The sequence below is a fragment of the Micropterus dolomieu genome, linkage group LG16 (assembly GCF_021292245.1).
Source record: "Micropterus dolomieu isolate WLL.071019.BEF.003 ecotype Adirondacks linkage group LG16, ASM2129224v1, whole genome shotgun sequence".
Taxonomy (NCBI): Eukaryota; Metazoa; Chordata; class Actinopteri; order Centrarchiformes; family Centrarchidae; genus Micropterus; species Micropterus dolomieu.
This window is the reverse complement of record NC_060165.1, coordinates 50,781-72,837: the sequence shown is the minus strand read 5'-3', so window position 1 is coordinate 72,837 and position 22,057 is coordinate 50,781. Positions and strand designations below refer to the sequence as shown.

The 22,057-nt window shown below is 40.7% G+C and overlaps 3 protein-coding genes across 8 annotated transcripts in view; all 3 read right to left on the bottom strand.

Annotated features, from left to right (window-relative positions):
- The window catches only part of LOC123984887 (pleckstrin homology domain-containing family A member 5-like), a 165,132-nt gene that overhangs the window by 111,249 nt on the left and 31,826 nt on the right, over nt 1-22,057 (bottom strand). The gene's annotated exons all lie outside the window — the stretch shown is intronic.
- Nucleotides 4,696-6,868, bottom strand: LOC123984886 (gamma-crystallin M2-like). The gene is made up of 3 exons (XM_046072110.1): nt 6,851-6,868; nt 6,201-6,443; nt 4,696-5,042 (listed from the first exon to the last, which is right to left on the bottom strand). Exons 1-3 carry the CDS (start codon nt 6,866-6,868, stop codon nt 4,770-4,772), a joined length of 534 nt encoding a protein of 177 aa, XP_045928066.1. The 3' UTR covers nt 4,696-4,769.
- LOC123984885 (gamma-crystallin S-1-like) lies at nt 9,038-10,099 on the bottom strand. The gene is made up of 3 exons (XM_046072109.1): nt 9,753-10,099; nt 9,414-9,656; nt 9,038-9,310 (listed from the first exon to the last, which is right to left on the bottom strand). The coding sequence occupies exons 1-3, from the start codon at nt 9,759-9,761 to the stop codon at nt 9,038-9,040; spliced, it is 525 nt and encodes a 174-aa protein (XP_045928065.1). The 5' UTR covers nt 9,762-10,099.

Below are 22,057 nucleotides of genomic sequence, written 5' to 3'. Positions count from 1 at the left end.
TGCATGTTCCTGTTTCTCCTCCTTCTGGCTCTCTTTTGTTACGTCAGGTCCATCTCTCTTCTATCCATTGTTGCCATACAAGGTAACTTTGCGGCCAGAAACAAAAATCTTTTCCTGGGATTAACAGTTCCGCTCAGCTGCTGAGACAAATCATGTCCACACACAAGTTATAAATAACTGAGCTGGAGGACACGTGGGGGCTCGAAGGAAGACGTCATACTGCAGATATCTTTAGGACATCCTGTAACTCAACTAAACAGGAGCTTGTTGCAGCCCATCTTCACCACGTCCGTATAGGTTGACTGTGCAGCGATTTATTTTGACCCATATTTACATTTATCGCAACCTCTAGTGGCCTGATGACGATAGCAAATGAGGAAGTCAGGTGACATAGTAAAAGGAGCGAGAAAGACCATGTAAGGAGGATGTGGTTGGGGTAGATGGATGTGTCAACAAACACAGGAATTTAACCCTGGAGACTGAGGTTTGAGTCCTGTGTGAAACAAAGTCGATGTTGATGTTGTGTTGCTTTCCAACGGTCATATATGTCGTTTTGGAACAACTGACAGCTGACCCATTTTGTCATTTAGGCATTAGGACGTTTTTATATTGTAAAAATGTTTTGAGGGCACAAACACAAGACTGCAGGAGATCAATAAATGTAAACTTTGATCCTGACCTTAATTCTAAACCCAGGCCTTGATCCGATCCCAAACTGAAAAATCTTGACAAATCAATATGTTGAGGTAAAAATACTGACATCTATATTTATTATTATTTTAACTGAAAAACAGTTTATGTCTTCAACACGTCGATATTCCAATATGTTTATCCTTGCATCCTGTGCTGCTGTTCATTATTGCATTATTTATGGTGACTAAAGTGCTTATTGATTTCACAGCTTTATCAATATTGATGTTTTCTCCTAATTAAGACTATCTGTCTTTGTTCTTAATTATCTGAACTGTGAACCTGAATCCTCAGTCAATTAGCCATTTCAAAAGAAGGCTCCCAGTTTATCTCATCTTTCACACATCTCTAAGGACATCTGTCTTCATGAATATTTTGTTGTAACAGGAGAAAAATGCTTCCTTTCAAAAACCTATTTTGCTTATTGTTACTTCACATAGCTGTTTGACCATCACTGTGCAGAATTATGTCTGTGTTAACACTTTTCACTTTCATCTGGGAGAAAGTTTCTTTTTAAAACACGTTTGGAAGTCAATCCTGGTCCCAGCTCACACGTGTGATGTGGAAACCTCCACTGCACAAACACTGAGAATAGACTTCAGTGAAGTAGGAGATATTTTGTGTCCAGCAGTTTAACTTTTGAAAGGATAAATACTTGCATATTTGTAAAATTTTAATTACAGAGAAGAAGTCGATGTTATTTTTAAGAATTTTTAACTTTTAACTGTAACTTGTAATTTTTCTGGATAACATATCACAGACAAGTTCTTATTTAAAGGTCCAGTGTGTATTATTTCTGAGGACCGATTCACAGAAATGTAATATAATATCCATAATTATGTTTTCAGTGTTGTGTAAAGATCTTACATAATAAACCGTTATGTTTTTATTACCTTACAATGAGCCATTGACAGCTCTTTTTTCTCTCTTCAACTAAGGGATTCTGCAGCGAATGTTTTTCCGATCACAGTATGTGCTGTGCTGTTTGTGTTTCAGTGTTTGATCCAGTTTTGGGGAGAATACATGATCACAGAGAGAATGAATGTGTTTCCCTTGTCAATGTTTGTATAAACTTTATCTAATGTGTGGTTTATAATGAACTGTGGTGCAAAAACAGTGACAGAGTTACACACTCTTGGCTTACATTTTCCACGTTATCTGTCAGTGGCCAAGTCACAGTAACATATGGTTTTACTGAATAATTAAGTAAATATAATTTCTTAATAAATATACCTAAAGAAACCTCATTTCTTGACTGGCTACTCTCTGCTGTCTCATACGAGACTCCTTTTGTGCTGTGTCAGCCACCGTAGCTGTCCTACGCTCTTTGAAGGAGTAGGGGGCAGTGGTAGACTGGAAAGTTGATTGCAATTCATAACCCTCACCACTATGCCATTACATCTTACACACTGAACCTTTAAACCTCCACTGTGTGACATTTAGGAAGATCTATTGGTAGAAATTAAATACAATATTTATATGTATGTTTTCATTAGTGTCTGGAGGGGATCATTGATTTTTCTCATCTTTGGGTGGTTCCCCCATTTCTGTTTTGCAGTGCACTGTGGGACATCAGTGTCCATTAATAGCACACTCTAAAATCGAGTAAAATAAGTATGCATAGCCTACTAACATTTCTGAGTACACTTAATTTTGTCACTTTTCCAGGGTGAATGCATTACATGGACAAGTATGTGGATAACACTGCAGCCATATGTGTTGAACAACTCCTCCAAAAAAGTCTCCACTCTTCTGTGAAGACTTTGAACATGATTATGGCTACAGGGATTTGCTTAGACACAAGGGCATTAGTGAATCTCCCAGTCTGGTGTTGGACGGGGGAACCTGGTCCAAATAATACAAAAAAAGCCTCAGACCAAAAGTACATAAAACTATGTAAATGCAGTTCCAAACCTCATCCACTAGAGGATGCACACTGGCTCAATGTGATCTCCTGAAATCACCTCACATTCTATCTCCTATTACCCACTAAAAGCTCAGGGGCTGCAGTAAACAAAGAGGCTTTAGAGGTGAATAACCCCAGCTGGGAGAACGTGCTGGCTGGACTCCCTTTGTGTTGTCGCGGTCACAGTGTTGTTCCACTGAGCTGAGCGTCAGCACTAACAGCAGCTGGCATGCTCCAGGCTCTTACTGGCAAATCCCACTGAGTCATCAGCAAGCTGCACCTCTTTGTCCACAGGTTTAGCTGAGCTCTGTGACCTCCCTCCTGTGTCAGAGGACTATCTGCACTGATGCTTAGCCACACCAGTGTGTGAGTGAGTGGGAAACGTACAGGGTCATGAAGACCAGGCAGAGGAGGACGGACACATGCATGAGAGCATAAATATACAGTGTGTGCATGCACCTCACTACTCAAATCATGTTGAGACCGTTTTAATTGTAATGTGGTTGCATGTTGCATGACATAAAAATGACTTAAGTTTGTCTTAACTTACTTATTATTATGATCGTGCAGGAATGGCAGAAACAGTTGGAGTCATTCTGTAAAATTTTAGCTTTTTTTTTTTTACTTTACATGGATTAAGATGTGTGTGGAAGTGTAAAAGTAGATATTTTATTTAATATTGTTTTATTCCTTTTTTTATAAAGTTTAAATTGGTGGCCACTTTGTGTCATAGGAGAACAAGAACGACAAATACTAATTAATAAAAAACCTTTTCGATGGTATATTGACCTTAACTTTGGGAAGAACTTTAATATTGTGTTAAACAACATGCAGTCACAAGGTCTATTATTAACATTACTGCTTAAAATATTTGTAGATGTATCAGATTTCTAGTAGGTTTTAAAAAAAAATATTTGTGTTCATTAAAAGAATAAATATATATACATATAAAAGACATTAATAATGCAAAAAGAAAACTCCTTTTCCATAGGCTGTGTAATAATTATATGTAGAACCAATCCTTAATTCTTCAGCTCCACATGTTCATGTAAGACAAGAGTAATTACTGTGCCATGGATGTACAGTTTGGAGTTCTGTTGTGCATCAAAGCTAAAACAAAAATATTTTAATTGAAGTAAATGTCTGTTACAGCAAGTGCAGAAACATGTTTAGTAACTTCCTTAAAGAAATTTTTTACTGATTTTATTGTGGATATTAGGGCAATCATAATGTTACCTGTATTTATAGAAGCATCAAACATTCAGCTAATACTGACCAAGAAAAAGCCATTTTTCTGCATTCAAGTTGTTTGTTCAACAGTGTCTTTGATGCTAGTATACATCATAATGCTGCATTTAGAGATGCATCTCATACCCCAGATGACCTTAGCTTGTATTTGCTGTGTTTGTGTTGTGTCATATATGTGTACATAACAGTGCCGTTATTATTGCAATATCCAAACCATGGCTAATTGGAGATATTCAGTCTAATATCCACTGTTAACAGCTACTACTTTCACATTTAGCAACCAAACAAATTGGAATATACTGCTAGTAATATAATGTTACGAGCATATAATGTCAGGTGACGGAAAAATTATGTCATATGTGATGATATTTTACATTTTTCCTTTGAGGAACCATTCCAAACTCTTTGTCGCACACACAAGACTTTGCTCCGTGTTTCATTCATTGATTGTTAGTCCAGAACAAAAAAAAAGGTTGACAAGCTATGAAAATATGTATTTTAAGAAACTGTATGATGATGATTTCTCTCAAAAGTAGAATGTGATTGCTCACAATATCATGGATTCAAATGTCATTAAAAAGTCTAAACCTGTATTTTTTTTTAAAAACAACAGATCTTTCAGTGGCTGGTGCTTTTATTGATTTGAACAGCCATTTAAATCTTGTCAATAACAATAGGGGTTTACAAAAGCCAAGAAGCATCCAGTGTTGCATAAATGGTTGAGCAGTGTACTGAAAATAATCGCACTGGGAGATGTTCAGGTTTTATCTTACCTGCTTATTTTAATTGGACCCAAATTTCTTTGTAATTTAAAATGTAAAACACAAAAACACAACATGCAGGGATAAATATACTGAGCACAATCATCTTTTTATTAAACTCCTAAAGAACAGTTATGGAAAACATGAACTAAAAGAGATATAGTCTAAAAGTTGTGGACGCGACGGAGGGACCCCACAATGGGGTTCATGGCCGCCCACTCAGTGAAGCGGCGGTACTCTCCTCTCTCCAGCAGGTACTGGTGTCCGCGGTAGTTGGGAAGCTCGTAGAAGACCCAGGCACCGTCCTGCACGTGAGCAGAGTGAACCTCGCGGAAGTGCCAGTGGTCGGGCAGGTTGCTCAAATCTTCAGTGAATTCCAACATCTGACCACTGAAGTCAGGACGCTCAAAAATACGAATCCTGAACACACCAGAGGTCTGCAAGACAAGAGGAGCTAAGATAATCTCTGAACAAAGAGTGACCCAGCAGCTCAGATAGCAAAACATAATAAAAAATAAAAAAACTTTGTTGGTATATTATTGTTTTCAGTATATGAGCATGTGAATATGTGTTTTACATTGCAACGGAAGACAAGCTAAGGTTCTCAATTTCTCTTTTTTCACATTTTCTAACGTATTTTCATGAAATATCCAACCTCTACATTTATATACTACTTTATACTTATACTATCATTTGTCTTACTTTTTGAAAGGAACCACCTCCCTATGATATGCATGCAGTGGTGTTTGGGGTGGACAGTTAAACATACAAAGCACAGGATATCATGTGAGAGTTAAAAATAGTGTGCATTACAATTTTAACACTATATCCAATGCATTTGGCTCTAAGTTGGATATATCAAAGCTTACAAATATTCCCTGTCAGAAGTATAACGTGGAAGTTGACATGAACACTACTTAAAAGTCAGGAACTCGTCAATATAACTCCAATAAGACATGACTCTGATGAAAACCTTCACCAGCGTTGAGACCAGGGTTTGCATCCTGTGTCCTGCATGTGGTTAAGCTGTAGGCAACAAAAGTATGTTGATTAAAGTTGGGAAGGTACGATTGTGGTTTAAATTAAATGTTAATTAAGTCTCATCCTCCAAGTCATTTTTGACTTTTCAAAATTTAACCAAGACCAAAATCTTTCCCTGACCCAAACCAAGTGCTGAATGCCTAAACATAAGCATAAAGAGTTGAATAATGCTTTAGTTGATAATTGACAATTGTTTTGCAAGAGCATTGTCGGAAAACACATGATACATTCAGAATCAATTAAATCAATCAAACATTTTCCTTATTATGTTGATGAAAACTTTATCGAGCAGGCATCACCTTCCCCTCTAAATGTTTCTGCTGTTGCAAGTTTAAACATGATCTCTAGGAGACAGGGTTGAAATATCGATGCTAAACATTCTGGTGAAGCTGATACTAAAACATTTGTGTGCACCTTCATGAATTTGTCAGGTGCATGTGAAAAGATGCAGAAATACTCACAAAGTGAATGCCAGAATTATACTGTTGGATTATACAAGGACATCATACTTGTTAGTTCATAAGGATTCTGATATGTTTTCTGAAGGAACTCACGTTTCGGACGATCCGGCAGGACCTGATGCTGTCATTGTATCCCATCCAACGCTGATAATCAGGGTACTCCCCCCTGGTCAGGATGTACTGGTAGCCCAGGTAGTTGGGCCTCTCGAACAGAACCCAGGCCCCGCTCTCCACACGAACAGAGTTGCACCGGTTGATGTGGATGTTGAGTTCGGGACAGTCACTACTGCACTCATAATAGCGACCTTGAAAGTTTTTATCTTCATAAAACACGATCTGGAAGAGAACAATGAGCATTCAGTGGCTATGCTAAACTAATATATTGCATATTACAGTATAGCATAGTGTCTATAAAATACCTGCATGCAAACATTTGTCCAAAAGCAACACAGCAAACAATAACAACAAATGTAAGTAAATACATAGTGTAAATACATAGCGGATGACTATACAATCTGTGCAACAAATCACTTAACTGTAGGAATTTAAGGCAGAATTTCAGTCTGAAGAGGTCAACACTTGTGGTATAAAGAACAACTTTCATGCAACTCGGTCAGGGAGGGTAAAGTTGTTCTTTATACTGTGTACCGGAGTGACGCTAGAGTTTTGACCTCTTCCAACTCTTCTAACAAATCAAATAATCCAGATATGTGGTCGCAAGCATCATCTGCGTGTCTGCCTACCTTTCCAACACGGTCCATGTTTGGGCCTCACACCAACTTTTGATAACCGTTTGTTAATCTCACCTTTCACATACACAATATTGCCTACAGGCCTAGTCCAGATTTATATATACAGTGTATGTGGGCTCACTGAAATGCACTGCCAGGGCCATCATTGTCATTTTAATTGCCTCAGCATTTAAATCTGCACAATGGCTGATGCTGCAATTGTTTTAAAAAATGCCCAGCTCTACACAGTGTTTACTCACTATCGCAACGGCTGACCTTTTGATCTGTCAATGCCTGATTCCAGAAGCGATTTATTGATCCAATTAAACTGTCTCCTCTGTAGCTGGTACTGAGGCTGATGAGGTAAAGTTGGCTGTTGGCCACAGAGTACTGTGGTGCAGGCTGTAACATCTGTGTTGCAGGAAATATGTGTATTCAGTCTGTCATGCTCCACCCTCTGTCTGCATCCACACCTCAGTACACAGTCAGCTGACAAAGGCTCATTATTCAGTATTTACAGATGTTGAATGTGTTTACAGCCAGTGAACAGCATGATTGATTACTCGAAGCACTATTGCACTTGTTGTCTACAAATATTGTTTTTGTTTATGGCTGTGTGTATGTGTTTACTTTTTTGTGAGCGTGCATGTACACTGAGAGTAATGTAAAACCGGAGTCAAATTCCTTGTATGTGTACACATACCGGGCCATTAAAGGTGATTCCGATTCTGAAGTGTGCAAAATATATACACTGTCGTTTGTTCTTGTTGAGCTTGTTGTCATGTGTGTATGCTTGTTTTGCGTATATACACAGTAGTAAAAGGAGAGCACAGTCACCCCACCCGGATTCAAACCCAGGTCTACACAGTTTCAAACATGCAACTTTGAACACAACGTCAAAAAACCAGGCTCATTGGTATGGTAGTCAGAGCGCATACTCACATACACTAAGGGTAATGTATAAACAGAGTCACATACCTGACAATTAAAGGTGATTATGGTTCTGATTCTGAGGCGTGGAAAAATTCTTACTAAATTAGTATTGTCAAATAAAAAAAAAAATTACTGGAATATGTCCTAGGTGACTGCACAAATTGTGCTGAAATTCTTAGTTGTAAATCCATCATTCCGAACAACATTTACCAATTAATGATTTTGAGAAATTATTAATTGTTCAATTGTTTTTCAAGCAAATATGTCAAACATTTTATATTTTCAGCATCTCAAATGTGAGGATTAGCTGTCACACTACATATATGCATATACTAAATATCTTTGGGTTTTGGACTGTTGGTCAGACAAAAGAAGCACTTTGAAGGAATTACTTTGGGCAATAGGATGTTCTATAGGCCTATTAATCAATTAAGGGAGAGAATAACTTGCAGATTTCTCAATAATTCAAAAAATAATAATTTGTTGCACAAATATTTTACATGTCTGGATGACTGTGGCTGTGTCCTTTGGCTCTTTGAAGATTTGTTACACTCCTAATTGTAATATTAAAACAAAACCAAGAAAGACTTTTTGTATTGATGTGTTGTGGGTAAGATACAATTCAAATCATTACAACTTAATTCATCCCTGTAAGGGTTAATGTTCCCATCACAGCGCATAACAGACCTGATTCTTTTACATGTACGATGATACAGAAATTCTATTTAAAGCACTTGTAGTCAAGTTTATTGTTTGTATTCAGGCAGAAATCTTTCAAATTCCCACAATTTTGTGTAAAGACAGTTTGCATGAGAAGTCTCTGGCAATCACTGTGATAAAAATGGTAATCATAAAAGAGCCTTCCGTCCTGTAATCACTACAATATTCATATCAATGAGGGTAGACTACATGTTAGAAACAACCCTCAGTATAATTAAATTAAATGCATCACAAGCTACATCCTCAAAAATTGCGTAAAAGCTGACTTATCACCTCTCTTAAACAAAAACTAAACATCATATTATGATAAATAAGTTGGAGTATTGTTGACTACATTGTTTTTTGTTTTTGCGGGATGACATACTGTACCTTTATTGCCAAAATGCATAATTAATTGAATTATGTTATCATTCATTTCTCTTTATTTTTCATGATGAAAGTCATGAAGTTTCAATATGAAAAAAATACACACGTACAAACAAACATTAGCATCAAAGAAATTTATTGCAATGCATCACATTACAACAAACTTTAACTGGTTGAATTTCACAGCTGCATGATTCTTCTGACGGAGCCCACAGTTGCTTTCGGAGCTCCCCACTGTGAGTGATGTGGGTACCCCCCTTTCTCCAGCAGGTACTGGCGACCACAGAAGTTGGGATGTTCAAAGAAAACCCAGGAACCCTCAATGACCTTGCAGGACTGGACTTCATTTCTGAGCCATTTCTCCTGGAGAGACTTCATGTTGTCTGTCAACTCCAAAGATTGGCCACCAAAGTTTGGCCGGTCAAACAGCTTCAACATGTATGGCCCTTTGGCCTGAAAACAAAACAGTCAAAGAAATGGGTTTAATTTGATGTATGAGGAAGCGAGTGTGTTTATTTTTTCTTGTTTATTTTTGTTGTGGCACTTGGTGACTTACAGTTTTGATGATCTTGCAGGATCTGACACAGTCATTGAAGCCCATCCAGCGGCGGTAATCATTGTACTCCCCTGGACCAATGATGTACTGGTAGCCCGTGTAGTTGTTACGCTCGTACAGAACCCACCAGCCACCTTCTACCTTGACTGAGTTGCATCGGTGGATGAAGCCCTGCAGGTCAGCAGAGTCCCCTTTGCAGTCATAGGACTTTCCCTGGAAGTCCCGGTCCTCATAGAACACAATCTGGAAAGAATAGGTAAAGACAGGTTTATACACTTAACTATACACTTAATAAAAAGAGGGAAGAAGGAACACATTTAGAAATTTGTATATTCTCACCTTCTCCATCTGTGGCGCTTAAAATACTAGATGCCGTAACAAATGCGGTACTCTTTATACATGGCAGAGACAATACTACCAGCACATGGTTAGCAGTGCATGTAACAATTCAAATATTCGTCTAGAGTCTGCCCATTGTTCTTACTCACTGAATTGCTTATCCAAACACAATGGATGTTTAGCAGTGCCAAGTATCTAAACCTGAATCACTGCTCAATCCAAACTGATCTGAACCGTTGCCATAAATCTGTTTCTTTTGTGCAATTTTACGTAAGCTATGAACTGATAGAGAGACACAGAAGCAGCAATTTTATTACCAGAATTGGGTTAAATCTAATTCCTTCTCATTTAAGAAAGTAAGTCCACTGTCCAGAAGAAGTTATGTGGGCTTGATTATTCTAAAGCAACATGTGTAGACAATATTCCAGCAAGATTTTGAATGATGCAGCTAAAATTATAACACCCCATGTCAAACACATCATCAACCTATCTCTGGTACAAGTTGCATTTCCAAATGAAATGAAGGCTGCTAGGTTTTATTCCGTTATTCAAGAAAGGAAATAAATTAGATCACAGTAATTACAGACCAGTGTCAATTTTATGTAGTTTATCTAAAATTCAATTTTCAATTCAATTCAATTCAATTTTATTTATATAGCACCAAATCACAACAACAGTTATCTCTGAGCGCTTTTTATAAAAGAGCAGGTCTAGACCATACTCTGTGATGATATTTACAGAAACCCAACAGTTGTTCATAGAGAAGAAAATCCTAGAGAAGACAGTGATTGAGCAAATATATTGTTATATTTCCTCACATAATCTACTCTATGAGTTTTAGTACAGATTTAAGAAAAATCATTCTACTGACTCGTGTGCTCAATCTGACTGATTACATTAGAAAAAAAATCAATGGAGGTAATGGTGATATTACACCTTTAAAACGCATTTGACACCATTAATCACTCACTCACTTTAGTGATCAGTCATCAAATAGATAGGTTCTTATCTCAAAGTACAAATGGTAAATGTATATCCCGTCCTAAAATACTAGAGTGTGGCGTTCCCCATGAAAGTGTCCTAGGGCTTCTTTTTGTTCCTGCTGTACAAAAATGATTTAAAATCAGCATGTTCATGTGATCTATTTCTCTAGGCAGACGATTCAAACTTACTTATGTTGCAAAAGGATAAAAGTATGATTGAAAAAACCCTAAAGTCAGAGCTTACATTGGTGGATAGCTGGCTAGTGACAATAAGCTATCTCTCCATCGTGGCTGTTTTAGTCTAGGCATTGTTTAAAGAAGCCTGAAGCCTTTGATGTATATTAGATAGCATCCGTTTGTTGGCTAGGATTTTTACATTTTTGGACTTAACTATGTCTGCTGTGCTTGGTATGATGGTGTTCCAAATGCAGTCAAAATTAAACTTCAATCGTCATTAGGGATGGGAATTGATAAGATTTTAACGATTCCGATTCCATTATCGATATTGCTTATCGATCCGATTCTCTTATCGATTCTCTTATCGATTCTCATTGGGTGAGGAAATAAGTACAAGTTTGTTTGTTTGTATTAACTCGCTTTAATTTCTGATCAGAAGACAAAGCACAGAGTATACACAAATTATGTGTAACAACCTTAGAACAAGCCTAAAAGTAGGTGAGCTACTTCTCAAAGTAAAGTCCAGGGACCCTTAGCCTAGGGCAGTGTTTCTCAACCAGTATGCCATGGCACGCTAGTGTGTGTCTTGTAAGATTATCAAGAGTGCCTTAGGATTAGGAAATTGTTAATTTTCACATTAATTGGTCCAGACAAAAAAATTAATGTTTGGCTTTTTAAGCCCAACTGCCATTTTGTGCCATAAAAACTAAAAACACAGACTGAAAACAGTCAAGGAAGAGCTTGTGCCTTTTGGAATATTAACTGTGCTCATTTGGACTCAACTTGAAACAAAATAGTAGTAGTGGTCTTGACTGAAACTAGTCCAACCATCTGCTGTGATGGCTGCATGTGTGACATGTTTCAGGTCTGTGATCAGATTGCTCTTTTCAACCCCATACCAAGCAGGAATCAGATGATTTGTTAAACTGTCTCTGTTTGGGGCATTGTATTTTGGGTTGAGAGTCTTAAACTACAGAAAATATAAGGTAGGACTAGGAATAAATAAAACAACTATACTGACATAAAAACATGAAACTTTTGGTCATGCATTTGTTATTTTCATTTGAAAAGACATGCTGGACAAAATACAGCAAATTAACCTACCGAAATGCAGAGGCATCTACTGTGGCAAACGGGTGCAAACCCTTTACCACAAACTTAGTCACTGCTCAGTGACATTCGTTGATCCTAGCCTCGGTCATTTTGTTCTTCCCTGCCTCTGTGAACGGAGTAGCTAGAGGTGCACCAGAGCTACCTGCTGCAGCCTCTGAGCCAGCCAGACTCTGGCCGTCTTCATCATCATCTAAATTTGATGGACAATGACAATGAAAATTATTCGTATAGTAAAGGTTTACACAATGAAATGGCGCTCACATTAACTAAGTAGACAGGGCCTGTCCTGCCTGGAGAGTTTAAAGTTACCTTCGGCATTAATAACAGATGGCGTCCCGTTAGCTCCGCTGCCACTTGACTCACTTGCGTCGCTAAGTAGTAGTGTATCAAACACGCGACAGTCCTGCAAATGAATTGCATGCTGTGTGGCCAAATGTTTCTGCATATTGGAGGTAGTTCCCCCCTTTGACGAAATGGAAACTTTACAAGTGTTGCAAATGACCGTATTGTCGTCTTTTCGCGTGAAATATAACCAAACTTTAGAGCGCTTCTGCCTCGATGCCATGTTTGCTGCGTTCTGAACCAAAACAATGCAGCGCGTGTGTGACGTCATGACGCATTTGCCACAAGCGGAACCGATAAGTAGAATCGTTAAGCAGGTGTGCTAACGGTTCCAAGGAATTGATTCACTGGGCACCGGTTCCGAAGAAGAACCGGTTCTCGATTCCCATCCCTAGTCACCACCACATATTTTGACACCTCTTGTCCAGGAATTTATTCATCCAGTTTGTTCATTGTCAAGTTGTTTCTTGGATGTTTGTGCCTTTCATTAATGAAGTTATAACTAAATTCAGGAATAGGACCACGCTGCTCTCTCTCACTAATTCAACCACCTGCATCTCATTCAATTTCTCCAATCCAACCACCCATGCTTCACTCATTTCATCCACCTGTGCCTCTCTAATCCATTCACCTGACACACACACACACACACGAACACAGACCATTAGTTCGTGTATGGGTTCTGGGACTGCAGCAAGATGGCGCCAGTGTGTGCGGCGAATCGTCTGCTCAGTGTTATCTTTGCTGGTTTTTCTATGTATGCCGCAGAGATGTCTCGGCCTTATATGTGTACGATCGCCAAGCTCTTCTCAACATCTGAGCCTCAGTGGAATCGCTGCTTTCAAAATACGATCTAAGAGACCAAACTTCAAATCTCCCTCCCTTCTTATCCAGTACACCTATAGGCCTGTGGCACTTACCCAGTGCCTATTCCTGTAAGAAACATCTTAGAAGACAGGGAAAGCGGGAAGGTTTACTGGTGAGATCCAAAGCCTACCGGATGTCCACCGATGCGATAAATCCTCGCCTCTGGAGCGATGGATGGTACCGTTACTCCGCTGTCTACTCACCGGACTTAGAGGCCGGTGGATCTGGCCTATTAATCCCGCTCAAACTGATGTCTGCTACCCATCGATAGAGGCGCCCGTACTCCGGCGGATGCGGGCTCGTTGAGGTGGCGTGAACCACGAGAACCTTCAGCCACTAGGCCGTGCTTCATCATCAGGCAGAGGGGAGGTTGTCTTTCGTATGGCCCTGATCAACGTTAGATCACTAGCAAACAAGATGTTCCTGCTCAATGACTTCTTCACCTCTCGGGAGTTGGATTTTATGTTCTTGACGGAAACCTGAATCCATCTGGGGAATCTAATCTTTTCTCAGAACTTCTTCCTCCCGACTGTACATTTCTCAGCTCCCCGCGGACCACTGGGAGGGGTGGAGGTCTAGCTGCTGTATTTAAATCCACTTTCCACTGCTGACAGACTCCCAGTGACATCTTCGCTAGCTTCGAACTGCAACTTTACGAATTCAACCATCCTTTTCCTGTGTTGTATGCGGTTGTTTATTGCCCTCTGAAGTTCAAAAAGGATTTTATAACTGACTTTGCGGGGTTTCTGGCAGTGATTATGTTAAAATATAATCCTCTTCTTATTGTTGGTGTTTTAATATTCACCTATGCTGTGAAAAAAATCCTTTGGCCAAAGATTTTATGAATCTTACTGACTCATTCAATCTTAACCAGTCAGTGACATGAAAAAATCTGTGTCCATATCAAGGAAATCTGTAACCGGTATATCCAATCACCTGTCTGTTCTGTTCACTGCTACCATCCCCTGCTCCAGGATCGCAGCTTGTCATCCTACTCGTCGTCAGCATGCGATCAACCCTTCAACTACGCTGCAGTTTGCAAATGCTTTTAAAGAATCTAAACTCTGTAACTTGGATGGTGACTGTGGTCTCAGTGCTGATGAGCTCATTTCCTCCTTTGGCTCCACCTGCATTGATATCCTGGACTCTGTTGCTCCTTTTAGAATTAAACTCCCAAAGTCATCCACAGAACCATGTCAACTCCAGGTCTCCCTATAAATTCTAAGAGACTACTTTGCAAGCTATCAGAGAGCCGTAAAAATCTTGTCTCCAACAAGAATCATAGGCCCCAGGTTCTCTTCAAAAATCTAAACTCCTTTATAAATCCTAGCGATGCAGCTCAAATTGTGCCCACACCTACATTATGCAAAGATTTTAAAACGTTTTTTACTGGAAAGATTTCTGTGCTTAGATCTTTACCAACCTCCTCTGCCATAGACCCTTCAGTTCCTCCTACATACTCACCTGTCTTTAAGCAGTTTGTGCCTGCATCACTCTCCTCACTATTTAAGATTGTCCCTCAGATATCCTTCCCTCTCGTCTTTTAAAGGACGTTTTTAATACTGTTGGGTCCAGCATTCTTATTAACACATGTCTTAGCGCAGGGTGCGTACTTATCAAGATGAGCCCCCACCCTGAGTCTCGACCCATGGGTTCCTAGCCGCTCCAGCCACCAAACCCTAAACAACCCCCTTCATCCCTCCATTCTCAACCCCTTTATCCCTCTCCCCTCCATCCCAATATTATAATTACTATAGTGATGATAATAATAATAATAATAATGTAATAATAATAATTAAAGCTGCAAGCAGCATTGGGCGGGCCCTCACACGTGTAGCGCGTCGAGGTGTGAGGCAGCCGTGTTGTAGATTTAGGGGCTCTGACAGTGTGGCTGTGAATTTGCCATGGGCTTCGGACGCTGCACAAACGTGTTAATCATCACTTCCTGTGTCCCCTTTGTGGCGCTACATAGCACTTCGCACTACAACTATTACTGAACATGTAGATGTGTTGGGCGTGACTGTTATCAAGCACGTGAGCATGTACACTGAAGTCAAAATCAAATTCCTGTTTTCTGACGAATCATCGATTCTGGACGCCACGCCATGGCCACGCCCTTCCACATTTGTACAACTTTTAATCATCAATGGCTTTAGACCGCACAGCACAAACCTGAAGTCGATCGGACTACATTCCTAGAAGGAGTTCGTTAAAGTACGGAGTGTGTAAATCATCCAAAAATGACCATAAAATTCAAAATGGCTGACTTCCTGTTGGGTTTAGAGCATCGCTCCAAGAGGCTTTTTGATACGTCTGGACATTATACATGTGCCACAGAAATTTCATACATGCAGGTGAAACGTGCGGCAGGGGCTGCTTCGTTAAAGGTCACTTCCTGTTGTCAGCAGGTGGCGCTATGACTATGGGTGAATTTCGGCATGTACATGTGTTCAGGGCGGGACTCTTAATAAACGTGTAAAATTTGGTAGAGATCTGAGCATGTACAGTTGAGTTACAACAACTTCCTTTGTCGTAGCGAAGCGTGGAACTTTGCCGCCACTCTACCCTCACGCTATTAACTGCATACTCACAAGTTTTACAACAGGGCGTCATCAATGTGTTAAGGGCTTTCTGGGGCAGTTCTGAAGTTGATATGTCCAACCTGCTAGGAGTAGTACATTACAGTGTCATTTCCTGTTGCCAGCAGGTGGCGCTATTAATTTGAGTGAAAATTGGTAAATGGATGTGTTCAGGGTGGGACTCTTATTATACAGATCAAATTTGGTGAAGATGTGAGCATGTATACTGAAGTTATAAGAACTTCCTGTTTCATGGCGAATCATGGATTTTTGACGACACGCCCCAGGCAAGCTGGTCGACTGGTAATAACCATTTGATAAACTTTTCATCGTCAATGCCTTTTCGCAGAAATTTGAAGTCGGTCAGACTAAATCCCTAGGAGGAGTTTTTTTAAAGTACAGAGTGTGTAAATCATCCAAAAATGACCATATAATTTAAAATGGCCGACTTCCTGTTGGGTTTAGGGCATCGCTCCGAGAGGCTTTTTTGTACGTCTGAACAAGATACATGTGCCACAGAAATTTCATACATGGGCTGCTTCTTCGAAGGTCACTTCTTCTTGCCAGAAGGTGGCGCTATGAGTATGGGATTAGGGTGGGACGTGTAAAATTTGGTACAGATCTGACCTTGTACAGTCAAGTTACAACAACTTTCTCTGTCATGGCAAAGAGTGGGACTTCGCCGCCATGCCACCGCCACATCGTTAACCAAAAAATCAGAAGTTTTACATTATGGCTTCATCAATGTGTTCAGGGTTTTCTGGGACAGTTTTGAAGTTGATTCGTTCAACCTGCTAGGAGTAGTACATTACAGCATAAAACATGTCATTTCCTGTTGCCAGCAGGTGGGTTTAAAGTGCACAGAGAAAATTTGAATGAGTGTGTAAATCATCCAAAAATGACCATTAAATCCAAAATGTCCGATTTCCTGTTGGGTGTCGGGCATCGCTCCAAGAGGCTTTTTTGTATGTCTGGACATGATACATGTGCCACAGAAATTCCATACTGTATATGTAGGTGAAACTTTTTTCAGGGATGCTCGGTAGGGGGTGCTAGTGAGCCATTTTGACACGTCTGAAATATGTGCAATGTTTGGTGAGTTTTTGAGTATGTTTAGGCCCCCAAAATTGAGGTTACTTTGAAGAAAGAAAAAAAAAATCCCTTCAGTTTCAATAGGGACCTCACACATTTCGTGCCTGGGCCCTAATAAATAATCCCTTCAGTTTCAATAGTGACCTTGCACGGTTCGTGCTCGGACCCTAATAATAATAACTAGAACTAGAACAGCCAGAGTCTGAAATTAAAGGGACTTGCGGTTACGGAGATCTAAAATGAATGTATGTCTATGGGAGTGTCATTTGATATACTATTAATAGCGCCACCTAGAGGCCGATAGACACCAAATTCCATACAGCCCCTCTGGAAGGTGTGCCAGAAAAGTTCCCCAGGGTTTGGTGTAGATCGGCCATTCCAAACCTAAGATATGACATCACTTCCTGTTTTTAGTGTTTTTCGCAAATGTTTGTTAGCTTATAATTGGCACATTTTTTAAAATAGGTTTTTCAGTTTTCGCGATTTTGAGAAAAAAAGGTTAGGCGGAAATAGCCGAGGCCTATACCACAAGATTCAGCTCGATTCCCCGAATGCATGGATATAAGGTTTTCTGATATGCGCCTTTGTATGCGGGAGTTCCATGCCCAAACGCGTTGACCTTGCTAAAAGTTCCCCCCTAGGCTATAAACACACACACACACACACACACACACACACACACACATACACATACACATACACATACACACACACACATATACATACACATACACACACACACACACACAAGCTAGCAGGATGATTACACACAGGTGAAACACAGCTCATATAAGAAGTAAAGTACAAGACACTTTCAAAATTAAACAGGAAACTAACAGAACTCCAAAACAAACCATGACAAACCACTTTCACCACTTATCTGAAGTTTAATGTTTAGCTCTTCAAAGTAAGCCGACTCCTAACTCCCACGCTCACTGGATTTCAATATTTGCTCTTTCAGGGGCAAAGATTACAATACATAATCCCAATTCTGCCACACAGACAGACTTTCTGTGCTAAGTTATTATAATTATTAGTGGACTTATTTCATTTATTAATATTAGTGTAAATGGTTTTTTTTCCAGTTATTATTCAATCAGAGAAATCTTCAGAGAAACGAGGTAGCATTTTGTCACTTCATTATGGCTGATCAATCCAAAAGGAAGACTATATCCAAATACCTGAAATGCTGAAATGCATGTGTTTGACTGTAAGTATAGTTGTATAATTTGGAATACTTAGGAAGGCCATGTGTAGTTGAACTCATGATCATCAATTCAAACACATTATTGTTATATGTTATATAATTATTATTAAAGAAAAATTACAATTGTGAATTGACCTTTGTTGGTGACTTCCCAGGCCACCTCAAAGAGCAGCAGATCCTCCACTGGCAGCTCGTCCTCCTCCCAGGCCAGCAACAGCCCGCTCAGGGAAGTCATAGACAGGGAACGTGACAGCGGCATCTTTAAAACAAAAGAATTTTCCCTCGGGGATCAATAAAGTATTTCTGATTCTGAAACTTCTTGAGGTCCGACAGACGTCACCTGGAATCTAGAAAGCGGCAGTTAGAAACAGCTCTGCAGGTCCTTGGCTCAGCATGGACAGTCCTCCAGGAAACAACAGGACAAGAGAAAAGAGGCCAAAGAGCTTCCACCCCGCCTACTGAGGCTGACCTCCAGCCAACAGGAGGGAATGTTTACCTTCCATACACACATGCAGTCATGTTTCCAGCACTTCAGAGGACATTACATTGACTTACATTCACCCTAACCCTAACCTTTAACCTAGGCTTTACCCTTAAATTTAATGATTTATCTTATGGACCTATGTTTTGTCCCCAAAAAGAAGGTAAGTCCTCACACTGTGTAAAAAGATGTATGTCCCCATAAAATGAGTAATACATTGTCCACACACACACACATAGACTTCAGGAGTGAAAGAATTGGTGGAGTCATGTGTGATGAACTGAATGTGATTGTGAAATGAATGAAAGTAGGTCAGGGACAGGGGGAAGAACTCACAGACAGTGCCAGAAAATTAAGAATATAAGAATGTATCCATCCTATGGCAATGTATCCAATAATGAGTTTCAACATACAGTACGGATGGCTACCCTGCTTTTATGCTTTTTTAAAGATTTTAATGATTATTTTTCACTTTTTTACAGACAAATTGAGAAAAAGTGTAGATGAACTAAAAGGTAAATTTTATGCCTGGCCCGATGTTTAAATATCAGGGATGTGATTTTTCCAGATTTTCCGACCTGATAATCTGACCATGTGAATCATGCAGATCTGTAAAAAAAAATCAAAAAGGGGAGTAGTGTAATGGATTACTATTTCCAAAACAGTTATATTACTTAAGTTACTATTCCATGTAACGCTGCGTTACTGAGCTACTGAACGCACCATTCCTGATGTGAATGATGAGCTGCAGGTCAGGGCACTGGACCTTATGTTATTTAAGTCAGCTGTAAGCCAAAAAGAATGGAGAATGAGGGAGAGAGGCTTTTTTCCACAGCTGTAAGTAGCTACTGCCATTATTGGTCGCTGGTTGCTGTTTACATTCCACCTCAGGCCTGTGTTAGTGAGGCCTTACTACACCTGTCCGACCAGATAAATAACATGGAGAAAAAACATCCAGTCTTCCTGCTCATTGTTCTTGGGGACTTCAACAGAGAAAACCTCAGCCATGAACTCCCAAAGTACAGACAGCATATTAAGTGTCCCACGAGGGACACACTGGACCACTGCTACACTACATTAAAGGACGTCTATCGCTCTGTCCCCCGTGCAGCCTTAGGACTCTCTGATCACTGTCTGGTTCAGCTTATCCTGACACACATGCAAAAACTGAAATCTGCTAAACCTGCTGTAAAGTCTGTGAAAAGATGGACCAACGAGTCAAAGCTGGAGTTACAGGCCTGCTTTGACTGCACTGACTGGAGTGTTTTTGAGGCTGCAGCCACTGACCTGGACGAAGTAACTGACACTGTGACATCTTATGTCAGTTTTTGTGAGGACGTGTGTGCCGACTTAAACCTTCCGCACATACAACAACCAAAAACCCTGGTTCACAGCAAAACTCAGGCAGCTTTGTCAGACCAAGGAGGAGGCCTTCAGAAGTGGGAATAGAGTCTTGTACAACCAGGCCAGGAACACTCTGACTAAGGAGATCAAAGCTGCAAAGAGATGCTACGCTGAAAAGCTAAATAGTTAAACTAAGTAGTTAAACAGTTGTGCAGCCAACGATCCTGCGTCAGTGTGGAGAGGCCTGCACACACTCACCAACTACAGGAGACCATCCCCTAACACCGCTGGTACTCAACAACTGGCAGACGAGCTGAATGGCTTTTATTGTAGTCAACATGGGACTACATCACATCCTGCAACACCTCGACACTCCAGGGACATATGCAAGGATCCTGTTCGTGGACTTCAGCTCGATGTTTAACACCATCATCCCGGACATCCTCAGCATCAAACTCACCCAGCTCACTGTGCCAGCCTCCACCTGTCAGTGGATTACAAACTTCCTGACTGACAGGAGTCAGCAGGTGAGGCTGGGAAACATCACATCCAGCACCCGGACAATTAGCACTGGCGCCCCCCAGGGATGTGTGGTTTCCCCACTGCTCTTCTCCCTCTACACCAACGACTGCACCTCAGGAGACCCATCTGTCAAACTCCTGAAGTTTGCTGATGACACAACGGTCATCGGCCTCATCCAGGACGGTGATGAGGGACAGTTATATTATCCAAGATGGCGCTGAGTATAGCTGCCTCTGTGTTACCAGGGAGGAGCTCATGAACATCAGGGGAACAACTCCAGCGGATTTAATTCCCACTTTTCTTGCATCATCAGTGGAATTATTGGACATTTTGGTGAAGGGCTCGCTCGCTGACATTAGCGCTGTGAAGCGCCGCAGGAGAGGGAAACGAGCTGGGTCACTTGTGTGTCTTTGCCGGCAGGGACTCCGCACACCGCTACCGGCAATATTTCTCTCCAACGTGCGCTCACTGTGCAACAAACTGGACGAACTTCAGCTTCTGGTGGGGAAAAACAGACTTTTATTCATCTTCTGTTCTGTGCTTCACGGAGACGTGGCTGTGTGAGCTGATACCAGACTCCGCGCTGCAGCTGGCAGGATTCCAACTGTACAGAGCGGACCGCGACACAGAACTCCCCGGCAAAACAAAAGGTGGAGGTGTCTGTTTTTATATTAACAATGGCTGGTGTACCGACGTGACAGTGATTCATCAGCACTGTTCTCCTGATCTGGAATTTCTTATTAACTGTAAACCGTTTTACTCCCCCCATGAGTTTGCTTGCTCTGGTCGGTGTTTACATCTCGCCGCACACCAATGTTCAGGAAGCACAGAGCATGCTGGCCGACCGGATACTGTGTGTGGAGCAGACAAACCCGGACTCCCTTGTTATTGTTCTCGGTGACTTGAACAGGGGAAATCTCAGTCAAGAACTCCCCAAATACAATTCAGTTCAATTCAATTTTATTTATATAGCACCAAATCACAACAACAGTTATCTCACAGCGCTTTTCATAAAAGAGCAGGTCTAGACCGTACTCTATGATGCTATTTACAGAAGCCCAACAGTTCCCACCAAGAGCAGCACTAGGCGACAGAGGCAAGGAAAAACTTCCTTTTAAGAGGCAGAAACCTCGAGCAGAACCATGGCTCAGGGTGGGCGGCCATTTGCCTCGACTGGTTGGGGTGAAGGAGAGGGGGGGGGGGGGAGCGCGAGAGAGCGAGAGAAAGAGGGCAGGAGAGGAACAGAGAGAAAAAGAGAGGGATGGAAGGAGGTACACACAGAGGTACAGACAGTAAAGGTGATGTTGCTATAGACTAAATGAAAAACGGTACAGAAATTTATAGTAGTGTTAATGGTAACAATCGTAATGTTAATGATTATAATAACAATAATAACAATAGGACTAGTAACAATAATTGTAGCAGAGGGTGTCGAGCAGGAACACGGGGGCAGCAGGTGACCCGCAGCCACAGATCCAGACTCCACAGCTCCAGAGCCAGAAACACCTGCAGGAAGTGATAGGAGGAGAGAGGAGAGGGACGAGGAAGCACAAGACTACCAGAAAGGGGAGAAGTTGTGTTAGTAACATGCAATAATG

What these genes read in the sequence shown, in the direction of transcription:
- LOC123984886 (XM_046072110.1), bottom strand. An exon ending in CCTGCCGGATCGTCCGAAAC is followed by an intron (nt 5,043 to 6,200) that starts GTGAGTTCCTTC and finishes CTTGTCTTGCAG; the next exon opens with ACCTCTGGTGTGTTCAGGAT.
- LOC123984885 (XM_046072109.1), bottom strand. An exon ending in CCTGCAAGATCATCAAAACT is followed by an intron (nt 9,311 to 9,413) that starts GTAAGTCACCAA and finishes TTTTGTTTTCAG; the next exon opens with GCCAAAGGGCCATACATGTT.